General features: G+C 36.6%; 16 protein-coding genes across 16 annotated transcripts; 5 read left to right on the forward strand and 11 right to left on the reverse strand.

Moving 5' to 3' along the window:
- Positions 1-282: 282 nt before the first annotated feature.
- On the reverse strand, positions 283-3,432 carry CEF3 (translation elongation factor EF-3; the record flags this gene model as incomplete). The annotated part of the gene is made up of 1 exon (XM_062951403.1): positions 283-3,432. One exon carries the CDS (start codon positions 3,430-3,432, stop codon positions 283-285), a length of 3,150 nt encoding a protein of 1,049 aa, XP_062808409.1.
- Positions 3,433-4,273: 841 nt separating this feature from the next.
- Positions 4,274-4,783, reverse strand: PRCAT00001601001 (uncharacterized protein; the record flags this gene model as incomplete). The annotated part of the gene is made up of 1 exon (XM_062951404.1): positions 4,274-4,783. The coding sequence occupies one exon, from the start codon at positions 4,781-4,783 to the stop codon at positions 4,274-4,276; it is 510 nt and encodes a 169-aa protein (XP_062808410.1).
- A 1,025-nt stretch (positions 4,784-5,808) lies between these two features.
- Positions 5,809-6,078, reverse strand: PRCAT00001602001 (uncharacterized protein; the record flags this gene model as incomplete). The annotated part of the gene is made up of 1 exon (XM_062951405.1): positions 5,809-6,078. One exon carries the CDS (start codon positions 6,076-6,078, stop codon positions 5,809-5,811), a length of 270 nt encoding a protein of 89 aa, XP_062808411.1.
- Positions 6,079-6,579: 501 nt separating this feature from the next.
- PRCAT00001603001 (uncharacterized protein) lies at positions 6,580-6,942 on the forward strand (the record flags this gene model as incomplete). The annotated part of the gene is made up of 1 exon (XM_062951406.1): positions 6,580-6,942. The coding sequence occupies one exon, from the start codon at positions 6,580-6,582 to the stop codon at positions 6,940-6,942; it is 363 nt and encodes a 120-aa protein (XP_062808412.1).
- A 67-nt stretch (positions 6,943-7,009) lies between these two features.
- PRCAT00001604001 (mitochondrial 54S ribosomal protein bL19m) lies at positions 7,010-7,604 on the reverse strand (the record flags this gene model as incomplete). Its single annotated transcript, XM_062951407.1, has 2 exons — positions 7,010-7,452; positions 7,517-7,604. 2 exons carry the CDS (start codon positions 7,602-7,604, stop codon positions 7,010-7,012), a joined length of 531 nt encoding a protein of 176 aa, XP_062808413.1.
- Positions 7,605-7,820: 216 nt separating this feature from the next.
- On the reverse strand, positions 7,821-8,630 carry BUD23 (18S rRNA (guanine1575-N7)-methyltransferase; the record flags this gene model as incomplete). The annotated part of the gene is made up of 1 exon (XM_062951408.1): positions 7,821-8,630. The coding sequence occupies one exon, from the start codon at positions 8,628-8,630 to the stop codon at positions 7,821-7,823; it is 810 nt and encodes a 269-aa protein (XP_062808414.1).
- A 130-nt stretch (positions 8,631-8,760) lies between these two features.
- Positions 8,761-10,530, reverse strand: ARE2 (sterol acyltransferase; the record flags this gene model as incomplete). The annotated part of the gene is made up of 1 exon (XM_062951409.1): positions 8,761-10,530. One exon carries the CDS (start codon positions 10,528-10,530, stop codon positions 8,761-8,763), a length of 1,770 nt encoding a protein of 589 aa, XP_062808415.1.
- Positions 10,531-10,713: 183 nt separating this feature from the next.
- PRCAT00001607001 (putative metalloprotease) lies at positions 10,714-11,421 on the reverse strand (the record flags this gene model as incomplete). Its single annotated transcript, XM_062951411.1, has 1 exon — positions 10,714-11,421. One exon carries the CDS (start codon positions 11,419-11,421, stop codon positions 10,714-10,716), a length of 708 nt encoding a protein of 235 aa, XP_062808416.1.
- Positions 11,422-11,589: 168 nt separating this feature from the next.
- On the forward strand, positions 11,590-12,261 carry PRCAT00001608001 (uncharacterized protein; the record flags this gene model as incomplete). Its single annotated transcript, XM_062951412.1, has 1 exon — positions 11,590-12,261. One exon carries the CDS (start codon positions 11,590-11,592, stop codon positions 12,259-12,261), a length of 672 nt encoding a protein of 223 aa, XP_062808417.1.
- Positions 12,262-12,585: 324 nt separating this feature from the next.
- PRCAT00001609001 (uncharacterized protein) lies at positions 12,586-13,611 on the forward strand (the record flags this gene model as incomplete). The annotated part of the gene is made up of 1 exon (XM_062951413.1): positions 12,586-13,611. One exon carries the CDS (start codon positions 12,586-12,588, stop codon positions 13,609-13,611), a length of 1,026 nt encoding a protein of 341 aa, XP_062808418.1.
- Positions 13,612-13,662: 51 nt separating this feature from the next.
- Positions 13,663-14,859, reverse strand: PRCAT00001610001 (uncharacterized protein; the record flags this gene model as incomplete). Its single annotated transcript, XM_062951414.1, has 1 exon — positions 13,663-14,859. One exon carries the CDS (start codon positions 14,857-14,859, stop codon positions 13,663-13,665), a length of 1,197 nt encoding a protein of 398 aa, XP_062808419.1.
- A 138-nt stretch (positions 14,860-14,997) lies between these two features.
- On the reverse strand, positions 14,998-15,720 carry PRCAT00001611001 (mitochondrial 54S ribosomal protein MRPL50; the record flags this gene model as incomplete). Its single annotated transcript, XM_062951415.1, has 1 exon — positions 14,998-15,720. One exon carries the CDS (start codon positions 15,718-15,720, stop codon positions 14,998-15,000), a length of 723 nt encoding a protein of 240 aa, XP_062808420.1.
- Positions 15,721-15,918: 198 nt separating this feature from the next.
- Positions 15,919-17,031, forward strand: PRCAT00001612001 (uncharacterized protein; the record flags this gene model as incomplete). Its single annotated transcript, XM_062951416.1, has 1 exon — positions 15,919-17,031. One exon carries the CDS (start codon positions 15,919-15,921, stop codon positions 17,029-17,031), a length of 1,113 nt encoding a protein of 370 aa, XP_062808421.1.
- Positions 17,032-17,110: 79 nt separating this feature from the next.
- Positions 17,111-17,902, forward strand: PRCAT00001613001 (U2 snRNP complex subunit; the record flags this gene model as incomplete). Its single annotated transcript, XM_062951417.1, has 1 exon — positions 17,111-17,902. One exon carries the CDS (start codon positions 17,111-17,113, stop codon positions 17,900-17,902), a length of 792 nt encoding a protein of 263 aa, XP_062808422.1.
- Positions 17,903-18,050: 148 nt separating this feature from the next.
- On the reverse strand, positions 18,051-18,599 carry PRCAT00001614001 (uncharacterized protein; the record flags this gene model as incomplete). Its single annotated transcript, XM_062951418.1, has 1 exon — positions 18,051-18,599. One exon carries the CDS (start codon positions 18,597-18,599, stop codon positions 18,051-18,053), a length of 549 nt encoding a protein of 182 aa, XP_062808423.1.
- A 133-nt stretch (positions 18,600-18,732) lies between these two features.
- Positions 18,733-20,343, reverse strand: OLE2 (Ole2p; the record flags this gene model as incomplete). The annotated part of the gene is made up of 1 exon (XM_062951419.1): positions 18,733-20,343. One exon carries the CDS (start codon positions 20,341-20,343, stop codon positions 18,733-18,735), a length of 1,611 nt encoding a protein of 536 aa, XP_062808424.1.
- Between the last annotated feature and the right edge of the window lie 16 nt (positions 20,344-20,359).

A 20,359-nucleotide genomic window follows, 5' to 3' on the forward strand; every position in this document is an offset into this window, starting at 1 on the left:
GGTGAAGTGGAAACCTTCGAAATGACTAATAAAAGAATGAAAAGATATATCATGCTATGAATCTTTTTTGATAATTGATCAATTGGAATAACAGCGCTTAAGTTTATTATTGTGGACCCGGTATTTCGCAACAATTATTTCCTGCGATCGTCAGGGAAATTGATGTTAAAAAGATTTAAATAGATTAATAAACAATATATTCAAGAGAGTCGATCCTTATATAACAATATAATAATGATAATAATAAGTTAAGAAATATCTGATAATCTGTTCACCAGGAAATCAGAAGTCATCGTCAGATGAAACATAAGCATCACCCAAATCCTTCTTCTTTTTCATTCTTTCCTTCTTTTTCTTTCTTAATTCAGCAGAAGACAACTTCTTCTTCTTCTTCACAGCACTAATCTTGTTACCCATGGCATCAAATTTGTCTTCTTCGTCATCCTTCTTCTCTAACCTTGGACCAGCACCTTGACCTTGAACCCAGTTGTGACCCGATGGTGTCATTTTACCATCTAAAACAGCCCAGACTTCTTCAGTCAAGTCTTTTGTGAACTCAGCAGAGTGTGTGATAATAACAATACCACCATCAAAAGCCTTCAAAGCCTTTGACAATGCACCCAAAGAGTCACGATCCAAATAGTTAGTTGGCTCATCCAATACAATCAAATGTGGTCTTTGCCAAGTACAAGCGGCCAAAACTAATTTGACTTTTTGACCACCAGACAAACCTCTGATTCTAGAATGAGAGACTAACTCAGCATCCAAACCCAACATCGCACAATGTTCTTCAATTTCCTTTCTAGTTAATGGTCTAAATTGACCAGATGCTAAGGCTTCTTTCATATCCACTTCAGCAACCATCTTAGAGTGGGTTTCCATCAATTCACCTCTTGGCAACCAAGTGTTATCAACAGACATCATTGCAACCCATCTTTCATTCTTCATACCAATGTTTTCTCCCAACATCCAGGAGATTTCATATTCGTAAGAGTTTTTAAACTTTCTTCTGGCATGAATTCCGGCAATTCTTCTTTCGGTACCCTCAACCTTGAAAATCTTATTCATATCTTTTTGATCATCTTCGTTGATTTGTCTAGATGCTCTATCCATGGTTTCTCTATCTTCACCAGTCTGGAATCTCCATTGAATATATTCAGATGGAGTCTTATCTAAGTGATTATCAATATGAGCAAAAGCATGCTGTTTAATGTAAGCAATACGACAGTTCTCGTGGACGTAAACTTCACCGGAGGTAGGTAATAATTCACCGGTCAACACGTTAATCAAGGTAGACTTACCAGCACCATTAGGACCGATAACAGCAATTCTGGATGACAAAGAACATTGGAAAGATATATTAGTGACTTGTGGTTTAGAAGTACCCGGGTATTGGAATGTCATATTGGAAACTTTAACAATAGCCTTTTGTTTAGTCTTAACACCTTCCAAGAAACCAGGCTCTGGGAATCTAAATTCCAAATCAGAAGCACCTAATTCGTAATAAGATTGCGCAGATGGGCACTTCTTAACGAACTCAGATAAATTCCCTTTATATTTTCTTAATTTGAAACCTTCGTAGTGAATAATATATTGGACAACTTTATCCAAAAATCCAGAATCGTGAGACACAATGATTGAAGTAATACCACAAGTATTTAAATAGTTGACTAACCAGGCAACATTAACGGTATCCAAATGGTTAGTTGGCTCATCCAATAACAAGATATCGGCATTCTTTAATACAGCTCTAGCCAAAGCCAACTTCATTTTCCAACCACCAGATAAGGATTGAATTGGCATTTTGATCATCTCTTCGGAGAAACCAAATTCCCTCAACTTATCTTCCACGGTATCCTTGGTTAAACCAACTTCACCGTCATCTATGACGAAGTCGACAACAGATGTATCAGCATGAGTTCCATCGATGTCGTGCTCAACATAAACGGTCTTACATTCCTCTTGTGTAGGGAATCCTTCAACTTGACCATTAGCAATAGCTCTCATCAAGGTTGACTTACCGGCACCATTTGGACCACACAAACCATATCTTCTATTTCTCTTCAACCTGAACTGAGTTTTGTTTAACAAAATTTTAGCACCGTAGGCCAAAGAAAACTCACAGTTACATAAATCTTCTCCATCGTCCTCTTCATCTTCAAAAGCTGGTGGCTCTGGAATATTGTCAACAGCTCTCTTTCTGTATTCTTCAACAATCTCCTTCGCATCTTTCTCGTGTAAAAAGATGGTAGCGAAAGGAACAATGTATTGCGTCCAAGTTTCAGGATGAATAGCTCTCTCGTCGATCAAATCTCCTGCGATGGCAGCAATGTACTCCTTTGCAAGGTCAAACTTCTTATCGACTTTTTGGCTAGATAATAATTCGTTGAAAACGCCTAAAGTGACTGGAATATCACCAGCAGTAGATACTTCAGGAATAACATCATCTTCACCAACAGCACCGACTCTCCTCAATGTGGCTAAAGCTCTATTGGTGACTTCACGAGCTTCAGGGTCCGCCATAGTAGAAAAGTTACCCTTGAGAGCCGGTAACAATTTACTCATGAAAGGAGCAACAACTTGAGGATCATCCACTAACTTACACATGTTATCAACGATAACAGCAGCTTTACGTTTGATAGCAGTGTCACGTTCAGCTAAACCTCTAGATAACAAAGGAGTCATGATAGATAAAGTAGCCATGGTAACCTCTGAAACAAATGTAGTGGCACCCAAAAGATGAACGGTTTCAGGAACTTCAGTTGGCTTAGCAATACATTCTATCAACTTGGGAATAAACTTTTCAATATCCTTATTGTCGATTGTTTCAGTAGACTTTGTCATAGTTTTAGTGGCAGCGTCTTTAACCTCCTTCTTGGTATCCCACATGGTCTCAGACAAAACGGGGATCAATTCGGGCATTCTCAATGCAATCTGATCCTTAGCGGTGTCCACTAACTGACTGACTGCTCCCAAAATAGCAACTTTCTCAGTCCACTTGTTTGAGTTGACCAAGTTTTCTAAAAGCTTTGGAAGGAGAGCCTTTATAGCAGTAGGAGTGATTGCCCTAGCAATAGCTAATAATGCATCGGAAGCCTTAGCTTGGACGTCCTTATTCTTATCACCAGCCTTGACAGCAACATCACTAACTAAGCCAACAACATAAGGCTCCACTGATGGAGCCAAGTCATTTCTTGATGCAATATGAGCATATGCTTCTAATGCGGCGGTAGATACTGAAGCATCCTTGTTGTTGATTTCCTTCTTCAAAGAAGTAAAGAAGTCCTGTGGAACGTCGTGTTCAACGATAGATGAGTTCAAGAAAGAAGCAACATTGGCAGCAGCTTCCTCCCTATCATCTGCAACTTGTAACTTGCTTAATAATTCAGAAAGAACTTCAGCAGAGTTCTTCTTTTCACTAGCTGCTGACATCTTGCCTTCACTGTAGGACAAAGTTTTTATTAGCTAGAATGAAATATAAAAAAAAGATAAAAAAATCTTTTGTAACCACTTAAAAATGTCCAAGTAGTGGGTTCTTAAAAAATTTTTTCACTGTTTAGAGCTTGTCTTCGCATCACAAAAACAATTTCTTTTTTTTTTTTTTATGCGGCTCAGCGATGGCAACCTTTGTGCTACTTTTGCCAATAAGACCCGTGGCAATTATCAACAAGATAACGCGCGGAAACTCAGCATACCTAAGGCCCAATCATATTGCTATAGAGACTAAACAGGAAGAATGAAATGGTGACTTCAAAATTGTTATTGGCGATAAAAATATAAAATGACGGTTGCAAAACTCTATCAAGAGGAAATTATTTACCTCTTTGACTCTCTTGCAGTATATACAATATGCTAGAGTCGAGAATCGAGTTGAAGATACGCATATATGCACTCCTCTTTCATGAGAGCAGTGATTAATTGAAGGAAATCAATCTTTCTCTCTTTACCCTATATTTTTATTATTAGCTGTATATGTACTTCTTTGGCTCACAAAAATCAAAATGCAGGTATTTTCTTTAATTCTTACAGGACTGGTAGAGGTCAATTCTCGTAACTGCATTACAATACTATACACGTTTATATAACTGAGACGAACTCCTTTGTCTATGCTAAGTTTTAACTTTAAAAATTCGCAAGTTGTTATCTTTCGATATATGCGTTCTCTTTCCCTCGCTGTCATCTTATGAAGGCTTCAGATTTCACGATAATAAATCAAAGAGTTTTGTTTTTTAGTTGATAAATCATAAAAATTACTAAATTGCAATTCTGATCATCATGGAACTCCAGCATCGCCTTGAAATTCAGAATCAGTCCCCTTATTTAGAGGTGCCTGGTTCCCATTCTTACCTTTCATATTTCCTACGACCTCATCTTCGTCATTTCCGACAAGCGGTGCTTCATTGGCTATTCCGCCCTTGGGTGCTTCAAGTACACCGTGTCCAATTTGGCCCTTAGAATTTTGAGCCAAATTGCCTGCCAAGCCAAGGTTGTCGCTTTCTTTGTCGGCAACAGAACCAACCGTATTCACTATATTCTCTATGTTCTTATTCACGTCGTCCGCTTCGAGGATTTCGTAAACTGGATCGGGCTTCGGTTTGAGATCTTGTGATATCCAGTACATACAAGAGCCAAATAATACTATCATGACAATATACCCTAGAAGTTTTCGCCTCGGTGTATTAAATGCATTGATAGGCAACTTTTCGTAATGTGATAGCTTCTTTCTTGAAGGTTTCATGTAGTATGGTCTAGGTAATCCGTTGTCCTTGTATGTTCCTTGCATTTTACTGATACCTGCTATAATATTTTCTTTCCGATATACTCCCAGTGAGGTACTAAACTAATGGCTAGTTCCAAGTTTACTACAAACTGGCAGGCAGGGTTGATTAACTGAGCCTAGTTGAAATCATGGCCCCCACCAATAAGTTATGATTACGTAATCTTTTTCAGTCTCTTGTGCCTAGACTAACCCAAGTATTTTTAAAAGAATTAAACTTTAAAGCTGTTACATCGCTCTACTAAGCTTAGAATAGGTACTTTCGTGCCGTGCTAATAAGTATAATTTTTTACAGTATCCTCCTTCTCTTCCCTATTTGCTTGACTAAATTGAAGCTGTAAAATGAGACCATTTCAAATAGTAGAAAAAGGTACACTTCTCATAACCTAGGCTTCCTGATATATTATTGTATTGTATAGGTATGAGGAACCCTCATGTTTGGTATGCTCTAATTACTTGTTCGTGTAGCTTGGTACTAGTCTGGAGTAAAATTGTTGCAAAAATCGCGGAAATGTAGAAGAAAAACAAAACTCCAACACCATCCTCTTACTGAAATATGATCTACTTGATTCACAAGACTAGCTTTTAAACGTCTATCAAGAAAAGATTAAGATGACATTCAAGAAAACATAAGAAATAAATTTAAAAATACAAAAATGATCATGATCATTGTATACTACGAATCAATTATTTTATTTAAAGGCTTGAGAATAGTGAGTACGAGTACAGTTCAGCCATATATTCAATTCATTACCACATCAAGACGTTAGGAGACTCGTGTACTTCTAACATTCAAAGTTTTAAACTTAACATTTTAGGACAGCAACTTAATCGTTACTTCTCTCATGATTTCAATGATCATATCCGTCCACCTCAACTTTTTCACATCATTAGGTGAATTTTGTAAACACAGACACGCTAATACTTAAACGAATGAAATGCATCATCCTCAAATATAAAGGGCTTACTTCCTCAGAGTTATTCCAATTTAAATAACAGAAATAACTTGATCTCGATTCAAGAAGACGATATTAAGGTGTGGTATTTTTCATATACTGACAATACTTCCGCGGGACTAATATATTACTGAAAGCGTGTCGAGGAACGCTAACTAAACCCAACTCCCTTCTGTGCATCTTCTCAGGAGCTATTTTATCTGCAGTTGATTCCCAGGTATTAGACAATAGAATATTTCCAAAAGGATCTATAACCGTTACAACGCCATCTAGTATTCTCTTATCATTTAGCTTCACTTTTATATTTATCCCAATGAACTTCTCACATTCGATTGTAGATGCCATCCTTGTTGTATATTCTATATTAACAGAACTCTTCCTTTGGATTAACGATTTGGAATTGCATGAGCTCCGCATTACCCGGCTTTATTTCTGGGCTATTTAAAGGAGATTGATTTGTTCTGCAATTTCCGTTTTGTTAATCTTCAACATCAATCGCATGTTCAGTTCTTGCAAACGTTAAACTAGATATTCTATTCTACCTTAACAAAGGGAACTGGCGAGCCATGCGTAGATTGACCATAACTTGGGGTACGTTGCTGGGCGCCCGATGTTGACAATAATTGTGGAACATTGGGAATCAGTTGTGACTAAAGCTTTCTCTCTTCTCCGTAAAGAATGTAGATAGGTTCTGTGTCTAATTTCAAGTACACTAGGGCAGTAGACCAATTTTCTTGTAAAATTTAAGAAGCAAAAGAGACATGACATTGTAAGCCGAAAGAAAGTAATCATCTAATGTTGGAAAGTTAGTTGAGGTCTAAACATACAGACAAAAGCATTATAAAGATGGGAAACTTTGAAATAGCTGAACTTACTAGATTATATGAGGAGTATAAGTCATTTTTTCTAGATATTAAATTGAAATCTACCGACCAGAAAGCTCACACGCATAACAACAACAATAAATCAGATAGAGCACCTTCAAGGTACATATCTATCAGGACTGTGGAAGGCCAGAATTTGGATGTTTCTGTGTGTGATTCTGGGTGGTGTATCCTAGATGGAAACCAGTGCTTGCTTCGACCTTATTATGAAACATTCGAATCTTTGATGATGACATTGTCACCATCTTTCCAAGATAGTTTTCATTCCGAATTATCCTTGAAATTGGAGCAAATATCGACTAATCTATCCGGAGATGAACACTGAGTTAAAATATGTCTACTCAAAAGAAATCGTGAACAACATAAATTCACACTATTTACAATATATTTACTTAAGAGCTTGTTTTTTTGGACACTGATTTTAAAAAAGCCTCGACGTCACCGACATCGTACTTAGATTTCCGGATATAAAATTGTTTCCTTCTGGATAAGTACTTCTTGGGCTTATGAAGAGTTTCTATATTTCTAATATTTGGATTAAACAATGGAATCCTTAATTCACAACCCATTTTATTAAATTTGTTTCTAATCAAGATATTCGTTCCGACATTATTTACAGATCTCTTGATAGCAATGACCTGACCCACTACATTCGTCCTATCAAGGTATGTGACCTTAATTATATCTCCTGCTCGAAGTCCATTTTCTTGGTCTACTAAAGCACGCCGTTTGCCAGTTGGATCATATCTTTGAAGAAGATGTTTATGCAAATAACTCAATACATTTTCACCGTTACGCTTTGGAGGTAAAGGATCGTACGCCGTTAAACGCTTTGCTTTAAGCTAGTTAGTATTACATTATAAATCGAAAGTTCTCCAAAAATTTAATCAGATACTTACTTGTATCTGGCGGAAAAAAAGTCCTTATTGATGGCCGGAAGATTCCATTGGCAGATTTAAGACAGCCATTATATAATAGTCTCAACATCTTTGCCTTGTGTCTGCGTTGTCGTTAAGGTTATTAGAATTCAGAAAAAAAGGTTTTTTTTTTCTTTACTAAATTTCGAGAGTACATGTGCAGGAGCCAACAGATTTTGAAAAGTCTATAAAGCAGCTAAGGAAACTGCTATTTGATAAAACCGTCTATTAGCCTACAAATACACACTTATCACTGCCCTATGCATGTATATAACTATCAAAACTCCTAGAAACGAGGTTTTCTCTTCCTCCCTGTAAATCTAGAATCGTTTGCCGCTCTTTTGCCTCGCCGCCTCATCGTTTCCTTTTTTCTCTTTATATACTCTTTCTTAGATTCCATGCTTTTCAACAGCTTTTTATTCAATCTCTTGGACGGCAAAGCTAGCTCCATCTCAGCTCCAGTCAAGTTAACGTTTCTTGATGCTTGCCCAGCTGTCAAAACCAAATAATATTTTTTATGTCTTTTCGACTCCGGATCATCTATGATTAAACCACCACCAAAACCTGCAACTTTGGCGGCACCTAGGATAGACTCGGTTTGCTCATCATTCATTGGATAGAATTGAGCAACAAATTTACCCCCCCTTTTTAATGATGCATATAAAGTGTTGAAGAATCTCATCAATCTCCTCTTAGGATCAAATGAAGATGAATCAGCATTGCATAACCACTGAATTACAGATATGGATATGACAGCGTCGAATGTTCCTGCCCTGAAAGGTATGCCATTCCCTAAATCACTAAGGAATAAATCCCCCTCCACGCCTCTGTCAAGAGCAGTGGCCAACATACTTGGTGCAATATCCATGCCAATCCAGTTATATCCCTCTTCTGTCAATATTTCTCCCGACAAACCAGATCCACAACCGACATCAAGCAAGAAATGCGGTTCATCTTTCTCTAAATTTAATAGATCTAAGGCTCGAAGCGTCATTTCAGCCTGAATACGTTGTACCCTTGTAGATGACGTATATTTGAATGATTCTGAATCATTATAAAATATTTCAGGAGGCGCAATCTGCTCTGGCCTCGACATGACTGGCTTGTAGCTTCAAGTACTGTTGTTGGTTCAATCTACAAGTAAAGCAAAAAAAAAAAAAATTCTATAGAGCATCTGATCACGTGCTAAAAAACTAATTTTGCAATCATTTCTGAAACAGTTATTATTAAAAGATTAAATAAAGCATGCATATCATACTAGGGCCCGTGATGAAACCAAACCAGCATATGACTATGCCCAAAACTTTCTTATTTCTCATGAAAGCTGTACGGCTTAGCATAATGAGAGGAATCTGTGACATTTGTAATAATAATAAGTATCCTCTCAAAGTACCGAAGATGACAAACATAGCCAATTCATGCAACAAGCTAGATATGATGAACGTAACTAACGAAGCTTGGACTTTGTTAAACTTGAAAGCACTAATAGATGAATGGTAAACATGCCTTAGTAAAAACTTATGAACAGGTTTATTCCAAAGTCTTGCATATTCAGACCATTCAGTACAGTTCCACCACGGTCCGTAAAAGTCTCTATCCCCAAATCTACTGAGTTCAGCGATATCGTTTAAAATAGAATCCCATATCAAAAAGAAAGTCAAAATATACTCCAAAAGAAAAGGCGGCACAATATCCAAAAAAATGAAAGCAAACGGTATAAAGCGCTCCTTAAACGGCAATTGACGAAGGGCCAAACACCGAAGTACTAACGGATATATCCAATTTTGAGCTACTGTGACCATTAAGAATAATATTCCAAATATAGCAGATGTTTTTTCAAAAACATATGTCCATCTTATTTTCGGAGTTCTTGGAAAATTCAAAGTGTAAATCGCAGTTGGGAACATAGAATATTCAAAGTAGTTGAATAGGTTTATGTTCTGGGGAAACTTCACAAAGTTGGATTCCTGTAGTTCTTTTATATTCATATCGAGCGAATCCTTTTCTATTTCAAACTCAGTCGACAAAGTCGTAGCCATTGATTGATATTCCAATTCGAATCTACAAAAAGTTATACTATTCCTTAGGGTGATAATTGTTTCCTCGTAATCAAATTCTTGCGCAAGTTGATTCGGTGAAGCCTCCAACCTCTTTAAATAACTTTCTGAAAACTTCAACTCGTTTAAAATATTCCACAAATATCCATTATAAAAACCGTAAGAATGCATTTTCATTAAAAAGACACAACTGTGCAACATCAAAAATATCTTTGCTATCCAAGGAAAATCCATTACTCTCTGCGATGAAAATTCTATCCAAAACATCAAGAATAAAAACTGATAAGATCCCTGCACCCACCATCCGGTCTTGTTCCACGTTATCCATCCCTTCAAGCATCCAAGCTGAACAAAGTAAGCGAAATATGAGCTAAAATACATTCCTAAGTCGGATAAGGCAACCTTTAATATATCCCTCCTTAAGGTGTGAAAGACAGGTGTGTTAAAAAAAGAGCTGGAACTTTCGAAGTAGAAATTTATTAGATTGTCGAATATCAAGAATGAAGTTGAGAACCAGAACAGTATGTATATCCCATAAAAATCCGAGTTTTTGAATGAATCTGAATCAAAAATCGTGGCAGATCTCTGGTAGAACTTTATGTCTCCATACTTGGAAACATACTTCGACTCTTTGCTTGCATTCGTAGAGTTTCTTCTTCTATTGATTCTTGACCTTGATTGACTATTGATATGATGAAGGCTTTTAATGAATTGAGTTCTGTCATTTTTCACGAAATCACTTGGATTAATATCCTCTGGCTCTACCGAGCTGCTATTTTCCGATCTTTCAATTTCTATATCACTGTCTCTTTGACTATTTTCGCCTTGTAGTGTTGAATCTGTATCGTTGATTTTTAGGTTTTCTCTTTGAGAGAGATTTCTCCGGGAGATAACATTCAAATTATCAACCGTATCAGAATGCTTCATGACTCCAACCATTCTTAATGATGCTTTTGAGCCACGTTTTTATACTTTAAGCATTATTAGTATATGTAACTTTGATTAAAGATCGGATTACTTTTTTATCTTGCTGCGTATGAATTCATCCGCTTCATGCGTATTTCCGGGAATAGAATTTAATTACTATTTACAAGCTTACTTATAGTTCTAGCCGTACAAAATTTATCTATATACCCGCTCAAAGGGCCTTGTGTCATTGAAGCAGGACTGCCAAACAGAGTTAACAGCTTTTTTAGCCTCCTCTTCATTCTTACAAGCTGGATTGGCAGAAACTGAAAGAATTGCCCTTCTTTTAATACACTCTTGAAATTTACCCCCAAAGTTTCCTAACCCTGTTTTCTTAATCTCATTGAACAATCTACATTCTCCACTCAACATTGATGCCCTAATTTCCGTGCACGCATGATGTCTCAAATCTGATACATCAACCTTAAACTTAAGATGATCATACGCATGTACCAACTCATGGGCCAAGATATCCTCTAGTTGCCACTTATTCCTAATCCAATTGGCGCATAATAAAATCCCCATTTCAGGATGGAATCCTCCTCCCTTCGTTTCGCTGCATACATCACAAGCAATTTTGGACTTATCAATGTTTCCTCCCAACTTGTTGATATGATCAACCATAAAGATTACAGTTGGAGAGAATTTGAGCATCCAGTCTCTATTAGTTATGCAATCGGCACATTGACGAGGTAAATACTTGACCTTATAATCATGCTCGAATTGCTTTTTCTCTTCGTCTGTTAGTCCAAGTCCTGTTCTATATTGCATAGAGCGCCTCCACCATTCAAATCCTTTTAGTTTCTCTGAAGGCGATGTGGGTATTTCATCTCCTAAACCTATAACATCACCTGGTTTCGACATAATTTTTTCACTAATGGAAATATAATTAAATTTTAGGGTCGAAACGAGTTCTAGTTCTGTGTAAAGGATTGAGATGCCTAATTATTTTTCACTTTAGAGATACAAGCATACCAAACTTGCCTGAGGCACAAGTATCAGTACCGATTGATTTATAATAACTCGTAAGTCATGGTGTCCAATATCTGGATTGCTACAGCTGACAATCAAATTAAAATAGTCACGGACTATTTGGAATCTGGAAATTTCACCCCAAATTCAAAGGACCCGAATGGTTACACTCCAATACATGCTGCTGCTTCATATGGACACCTAAAGCTCCTCAAACTTCTTGTCGAAAGAGGAGGAGACATAAATATTCAGGATAACGAAGGGGATACTCCATTGCATCACGTTGAGGATGTTGAGACTGCAAAGTACATGATTGAAAATTTAAATGCCAGCTTCAAGATGAAAAACAATGACGGGCTCACAGCCATCCGATATATTGAACAAGAAGAGGAATTTCCTGAGTTAGTGGATTATTTACGTCTGCTTGACCATACCTTAACTCCTACTAAAGAGCAGATCGAATGGACATCACCAATTCCATCATTGCCTTTTTCTGGTAGTCACGGAGACTACAATATAAGATATTCCGTGGAGAATGAAGAGCAAGAAACGGACGATTTAATGACTAGAGAAGAAAGACAACAAAAATTACAGGAGGTTATTAACAGTGAAGATCCTGAAGAAGCATTAAGAGATTTGGTTAAGAATGCCATTCACGAGGGCTTACAAAACTATGAAGAGAGATCGGAAGAAACACAAAGCATGCCGTCTTTCAAAAAGAGAAAGGATTAGCATATGAGTATATAATTTTGTACAGTAACTATTAAATTCTTTGTTTTTGGTAGATGAAAGTAGCACAAAAGCAAATTGAGTACTGAAAAAGGTTGACATAAAATTGTCGAGAAATATTCGTAGAATAGTGACTAATTCATAAAGTACGAGTAATTAGGTTGAAATGCTTCAAGAAATCGTAACTGGTCTTATTTTGGCCACCTGTGCTTTAGGTGAAATAATGTAAGTACGATTGAATTATCGATGTTGTTTTCTTCTCGATACTAACTATAAGGAAGTGAGAAAAAGCCATACTCGAAGTATTCAGTGGATGAATTGAAAGATATGACACTAATGGAGAGGGCATCTTTAATGGACTGGAAGATTGAGATTATTACATCCTCGACAATTGTGCTTTTCGCTATTCTTTATAAGGTTGGTGACTATTACAACAAACATCTTGTAACTAAATTTTTGAATTCATTACGTGATGAATTTGAAAAGAACTTCTACCAGTATGGTGTCACAAAAGATGAACTATACATCAAGGACAGCCCTGAAAACTACACCTCTTATGCTACAGGAAGGTTGAATATCGCTAATGTTACATTAAGATTTAAGTTAGTTCCTAGGCATAATCTTTTTGTTTGGATAATTGAGTACGTCATGTCTTACTTCACAGAATCTGTTCAGTCACCTGAGGATAATGTTGAAATTACTATTGTTCCGTCTAATGCTGCTATATATGATAACTTTATCTGTGCTATAGTTTCAAAGCTTGGCATGAATGTTCAAAGAAAAAACAATTATTTTTTGTCTTTAACGAGAACTGCGGATTCAGCAACGATCCCAGAATCATTTGTATTTATGAGTGAGGCAACCGAATTACAAGAGAAAATTTTGACAGGAAAATTGAAGAGAGCTTTGACATTAGAAAGTGCATCTTACATAAAATTCCTTGCATTGACTGATCAATCGACAGAGAAACCGTCCACAACTTCTGGTTTTTCTCCTAGAAGGAGAATTATATTTTCCCTTAAAGTTGTCTCTGATTCTGAAAAATTGAAGCAAGTTCTGGACTTAATTGAAGCTCTTTTGCTGCTAGTTGATAAATTAGCTTCGAAGGACATCACAATTCTGAACGGTACCTTGAAGAAAGTCGTTAAAACAAGAGAAAATGAAATTGAAAAGCTTAAGAAAGCAGAGCAGCAGCTTGAAGAAGAAAGGCTTGCATCTGAAAAAGCAAAGGCCTCAAGAGAAGAAAGGGATAAGCTTAGGAGCCTTCCAGCAGCTGAGCGTATTAAATTAGAGAAAAAGGCCTTGGAGAAGAAGCAGAAGAAACAACAAAAGAAGCAGAGAGTAAGGATGTGAAAAGGGTTTTTCAATCATTACACTTTTAACTAATATTTACGATAGAGGTAGCTATACCTTTCCAGTCAATCGCCAACCTCTTCCAACAGGTGTATTGAATACCTCAATTATTCCTGCACCTAATGCGTCTGCTAAAATCCAATTTAAATCGTACCCATAGAAGGGTTTCTTAAAATTATTCAACTTATTATCACCACTTCCTGTAGTACCTTCCCATTTGCTAAATATTTGATCTTCTAAATTTTCCGAATACTTAGATTTAGTTAGTGTTTTCACCAACCAGGATCTACCAGCATTGACTAATTTTAAAAATGTACCACAGTTGGGGTAGGATATAGCATATTGATGAGCTTCTATCTCATTCAAATGATTAGATGTAAGTGTAACGTAGCCTAAAGATACTAATGAAGATAATTCTTGAGAACTAATCGCATTACTTTTGTTAATAAAAAGCTCCAGAGGATTCTCAATTAAGAAGTTTTTAAAGTTTTTAAGGCCCAGCCTTTGCATTATAAATTTATGTTTTTCTGCTGTAGAAAGCAGCTCTTCCTTTTCTTGTCTTTCCAAGTACGCAATAATTTTATCTATAGAGTCCAAGTATACTTCAGATTTCACTACAACTTCAACATTCTCATGCCCGTAAGTGATTCTTCCTTGGCTATGAAACGACCTCAGGATAACTGGGGCAGCATTAGTGATAATAAACTTTTTCATTTTCCCCTGTCGTATTTTGACTTCTAAATTTCTATCGACGAAGGTATTACCTTGACGTTCGTAAATAGCATAGAGTTGATTTATGGTGACTAGCCCTTCGGGTATTTGGCTCCTAAATTTCATAATCTCTGCCTTTTTGATCATCGAAAGGCCCTTAAGCAGGAATACTAATTCCTCCATTGAATTTGCGCTTCTTATTTCATCTTTAGTGTGATAGCGAGAATGCAAAGAAGTACTCTCAGACCATTGATTATCAACTATAGTATCAATTGCAACTTCTAAATCTTCATTTTTTGATAACTGGTAATCAAATTCTACATCGTAATCTGTAACTGATAGTTTTCCTTCTCCATTTGAAGTTTTTGATGGTAATTGTGACTTCTTATTATTTCTTTTCTTCAAATTTTGCAGGTACTTTGTTTGCGATGGCAAACTTCTTTTTAAATCTCTCTGAGCTTTCTTAATAGGAGAAAGCGAGGGTCGTTTATGAATCGTTGATGAACTTGCTGCGCTGTATCGCAAATTTGAAGGCATCTTAAATGGAGATCACTACTCTAGATATTTGTCCTAAAGTTTTACGTGGGGTGTTAAGTAAAAATGAAGTTTTCGCACTCTCTAATATATATATATATTGGAAGTACACTCTATTTACAGTTTTAAAAGCAAACACTCCTATTCAATCAAAAGACTAACGCTAAAAGTCTCTGATTCACCTGGAGTTTCGAACACCCAGACATACTCTCCAGGCTCATGAATTTCACTGACTTGCTCATCAGAGCCCTTAGGGAAAATTTTAAAGTTCTTCAAAGGAATACCTATTCCAGACATGTTATAAACCCAACTAGAAAGAAAACTCTTATTTATTGGACCTTGTTCTGCCTTGTTCAAGGATAATGTGAGCTTTCTTGGGATAGCTTGCCTTAACTCTGACGAAGTATATAAAAGTTCATCGCCACTTGTTTCAAATTGTTGCTCTTTTGAAACTACAGGTGCCGTCAGCTTCGAGCGTTTAGAACTCCTCATATTATTAAATAAGGTAGATAACTCATCTAGTGACATTGCGTTTCTCGCAACTGGCTCGTCTTTATCATTTTTCTCCATGATTTGCTCCTTCTCGGGTTCAATAAAAGTAGTTGTATTTGTCCGCTTTTCGACTACAGGAATACGTGGACCCAAGTCCTTCGTTATGTAACAAGCCCCATTGTTTTTGTGGAGGTAGTTTCTCATGAAAGCAGGTCTTACCTTGATGATTTCTCCTCTTGAACCTAGAGATGAATGATCTTTTAACAATTGAACAGATATCTTGTCAGATGCCTTTCTTGTAGCAGAGGATACAAGTCTGACTGAGATCAGAAGGCCACAATGGCTCGAGCCACTACTTACTAATGAAATCATCACAATTTTATTTGAATGTGACTTTCTGGCATCTATAGTTCAATGCTGCTTCGATGGAAAAATCAATGCAATATCGTATTCTGAGAATTACGCATATCACATCTTTTTTGCTTGGATATATGAGAACTTTATTGATGCTCATCTTAAAATGAGGCTACCTTTTGGAAGCTGCAAGTAGTGAAAGAGATCTTGTTTTCAATGGATACCGACAATAATTTATGTTCAGTATGCCTTATCAACAATAGAAGATATACCTGTCCAGCATGTGGTATCAAAACTTGCTCTATGGAATGTGTAAGAAGGCATAAGCGGCAAACTGAATGCAGTGGTCAGATAGATCAAACCAAGTTTATTTCAAAATCAAATCTTTCACGGGACTCTGTGACGATAAATAGGGACTACAACTTCTTGCTAGATGTCAGTAGAAAAATACAATTGGGGAAAAATGATGTGAAAGCTAACGCTAAGAATGTCTTCAAAAGACAACCAATTGCGAAGTATAGTCTATTAAATAATAAGAGATCCAAAGGACCTCTAAGTAATGAAAAAAATGATACAATGATTGCAGCAGTCTATCGAGCTTATCCTAATAATCCTCTAGTAAACTTTAAGAGGCAAAATACTTTGATTATTCAAGTTCCAAGTGGAATGTCAAGATCTACATCAAATAAATCTGGCTATGATAAAAGGCTGGGCACCTACATTTGGACTATCGAATGGGTGTTATTGGGCTCTAATAAAGAAGAAATTTGTAGATTCATAAGCTATAGGTTGAAAGAGACCTTATCGTTAAAAGACGCAGTCCCTTTGAACATTATAAACAGAACGGAGCCCGAGAGTGCAATAGAGAAACGGTCGCTTCATTTCTATTTGGAAAACGTGGTCAATACTAGAGACCCGAGGACTTTTATTTCCTTAAGCAGAGATTCTAAGATTATTGATGCATTAAAGAACAAAATTATTATAGAGTATCCAACATTTTATATTACTTTAAATGAAGAATGCTTGAAAGATGATACCCTAGGGGAAGATGAAGCGTATCAAATTGATAATGCGATAGCATCTGAAGATACAAAGGGCCGCCTAGATGACACTCATACTCTAAAATCTGGATCCGAATCCAAAGCAGCTTCAGATTCAGATTCAGATTCAGATTCAGAAGGATCAGAGTCCGAATCCGTTTCAGACATTGATACAGAATCGGTAGTTCAATCTAAAGCAGAGATATCAAAGTTAAGTTCTGAAATTACCTCTGATGATAACACATCGGACGACGTTCCCGAAGAGTCCTCTTCAAAGGAAACGAGCTAAATTCATTTACATAGAAACATCAGCTAGAGAACTCAAGCATTTTTACTTTTGCAATTCGGGTTTCGCACGATACATATATATGAAGAAAATAAAAATATTTCATGAAGTATTGCTGAAAGCTGTGACTCTAATGGAAAGTGTATTCCGGCGCCCCGTGAATACCGATAGAAATATAAATGCATCATTGTACTTTGGAAATCTAGATTCTCAAGTCAATGAGCTTTTATTGTACGAGTTGTTGATTCAGGTTGCTCCAATCAAATCACTAAATTTGCCAAAGGATAAAATTCTAAAAACGCACCAAGGTTATGGCTTTGTAGAATTCAAAAATGTTAGAGACGCTGAATATGCCCTAAATGTTCTTAGAGGAATAAGGGTCTTCGGCAGAACGTTAAGAATTAAGAGGGCAGATCCTCATAAAAATCAGCTGGCTGTAAATTCAGTTTCGTTATCAGAAAATACGGATGACGTCGATGTGGGGGCAAAACTTTTCATTAAGAACTTGAACCCTTTAATAGATGATCAGTTTCTCGCAGAGACTTTTTCAAAATTTGGAAAGTTGATCGTACCTCCTTCTATTGTGAAAGACTCTGATACCGGTGAGTCGAAAGGTTACGGTTTTCTTACTTATAATGACTTTAAAGTCAGTGACGAGGTTATAAAAAGGATGAATGGAATAATGTTAATGAATTCAAAAATATCTATAAGCTACGCTTTCAAGGAAGATCCCATTAATGGTCATAAAAAGCCTGTAAAACATGGAGATAAAGTCGAACGATTATTGGCAGAGAACGCCAGATCAAACAACGTATTGCCACTGACAAATTCTGCTTACTCTAGAAAGCTGGGGAAGTTTGCTAAACCAAAGTAGAGAAACTGAATTACATAGAACCACGAGCTCAGATGGTAATAAATGAAAAGTGATGATTTATTTGTATTGAATTTGCATTCCTTAAATGCTTGTAACCTTATGTATTTATGTTAAAAGTGTTTTTTTGAAAGTCAAAGGAAGTTTGTAGTTACAACTTTGGTCTAGACTTCTCAAATTTAGCCAAATCTTCAGGAGTAGCAACTCCATAGACGAAAGTACCATCATCATTTGTAATAATAGCAAAATAATAACCTTTTTGAAAAAAACTTTCTAAATCTTCAAGAGGAGAAAACGGTGTCAACATTTGGAAAGCTTTGCCGTTAGAAGGCCTTGGTTTTATTATCTTTGTATTCAAAGGTGTTCTTCTCGACTGGACTAGATCTGTGTGGTCTTTCTCGTAGGTCCTACGAGCTTTCTGACTAAACCAAATCATAAAATTTTTTGCTAACGGTTCAAGAGAGCTATCGTGCACTAGTTGAGGCTTTTTTCTTAAATTGTCTATGTTCAAAACACCTAGCAATCTTTTGTTAGTTTCATGAATTATTGGTAGGTAAGTGAATTCATGTTCGTAAGAAATTTCTAGAGCTTCGTTTAAATTTGTTGATGGGTTTATTGAGATGGCTGGAGGTATATCAAGATCCTCAATAGTGGCACCACGGTAGTCTTTTACTTGAAACGCTTCTCTTTTTGTTGACATGGCCAAACAGGGGAACTACTCAGTAATTTACTCAAAAAATTGATCGCAGTGTTTCAGTAATTGAAGTACAGTATTATTTTCTTTGTTCTTCAGAAATTTTACAAAAGCTACCAAAAATACAATTAATTTAACATTAAGCAGCCTCAGCTGTTCTATACAGTCCATCTTGTCGTCCCAGTCCAGGCTCTTCAACCTCTCTTTCTTCTCTCGCCACTCTTCTCCAAACCTCCTCTTCATTACCGTCGTGAAGTATACCTATTCTCATAGTTGCTAGTAAATTAATTGCAGCCGTCAGATGCCCATAAACTCCTCCATAAAATGCCTTGGTAGCATCCTTTCTATTCGAGGCTCGAAGGAGTTGAATTCCACCAGGGTGCTGGTACATAAAAGGAGTGATATCATGAATGATATTTTGAATAATAATATAGATTCGATCCGTATGAGCTGCAGAAGCGCTTATTTTTTTGAATTCAGCTAGCGAAATTAGCGGAAGCTTCGAAATAGGTGTTCCCCAATTTAACTGAGTTTTGAGTCTATTAAGAACGTGCTGCTGCTGCTGCACTTTCAATTGTAAAATCAACTCTATAGGTGTTTTACTTATTTCATCGACTGCTCCTATTAGACCCAAAGCTGAAATAAACCACTTTGTGGGATCAAATGCAAATATTGAGTATGTTGAGCGGTAATCATGCGGAAATTCGTGATGGTAGTTTTGGTGTGACTGGCCATATGTCAATAAAGATATGAGTGGATTGTTGCAGTTTTGTGAAGAATTTTTATCATTAAATGGCTGGCTGGGAAAAGATAACACATTTTTCAGGTGACATATTGATTCAGTACTTAGCAAGGATTGCTGACAGCAAAACATTCGAATAATACCGGGGTATAGCACACCATTCAAGAACGTATCATTGCAAATATATCGCGATACAACCGCGGGCATTAACAAAGCTGTGAATACGAATGAAAGGAGGTAAAACCTCTCTTGCAATAATACTATATCATGTGTTTCTAATCCGGTGTTATCAAAAAAGTCACCATCCTCTACATCAAGATCAACGGAATTGAAATCTTCCCGTAAGTCAATGTCTTTCTGCGTCAATTTCAACTTTTGTTTCTGGTTTTTTGGGAATTCTTGTTCTATAAATGAATCATAAAATCTTAATGATTTAGGCTTTTGGAAAAGCCATCCCCAATGAGCCCATGTAAAACCTCTTTTAATCAGATATGGATCTCTCTCAGTTTCGTCTGTGAATTGATGATGGGCTCTATGTAATGATGCCCAAACACGGATTGAACCTAAACCCACACTAGATCCTAGCATAGCAAAGTATATTTGAAGAATCAGGTATTTAGTACGAAATGTGTTATGACAGAAGTACTTATGGTAACCGGCACTGAACGCTAGCATAGTCAAATTATAATATATGCATGAAAAGATAATAGTCTTGATGTTGCTTGGTAAAATTTGTTCTGAAAAGTACAGCAAGTAAGTAAACGCTATCAACGGTAGAATGAGTACAGTCAATAAGTGACTATAGTTTATTCTCTTCAATACATCTCTCTTCTTTTTCATTTCATGCATCTTTGTTCTTTTAAGGTAAGATGCCTGACTCAAGATATGCCGTCTTCCAGCACCCTCATGTCCACTATCCTCCGATGTGCGAAGAAATACCTTACGCCTTCTGATTTTATTGGCACGCAGCTGCATCTCCTTTACAGATCGGCCATCAGGTATTAACATATTAGCTATATATATC

This window comes from Priceomyces carsonii, assembly GCF_900007245.1.
Source record: "Priceomyces carsonii strain CBS4050 genome assembly, scaffold: Debaryomyces_carsonii_scaffold_2, whole genome shotgun sequence".
Taxonomy (NCBI): Eukaryota; Fungi; Ascomycota; class Pichiomycetes; order Serinales; family Debaryomycetaceae; genus Priceomyces; species Priceomyces carsonii.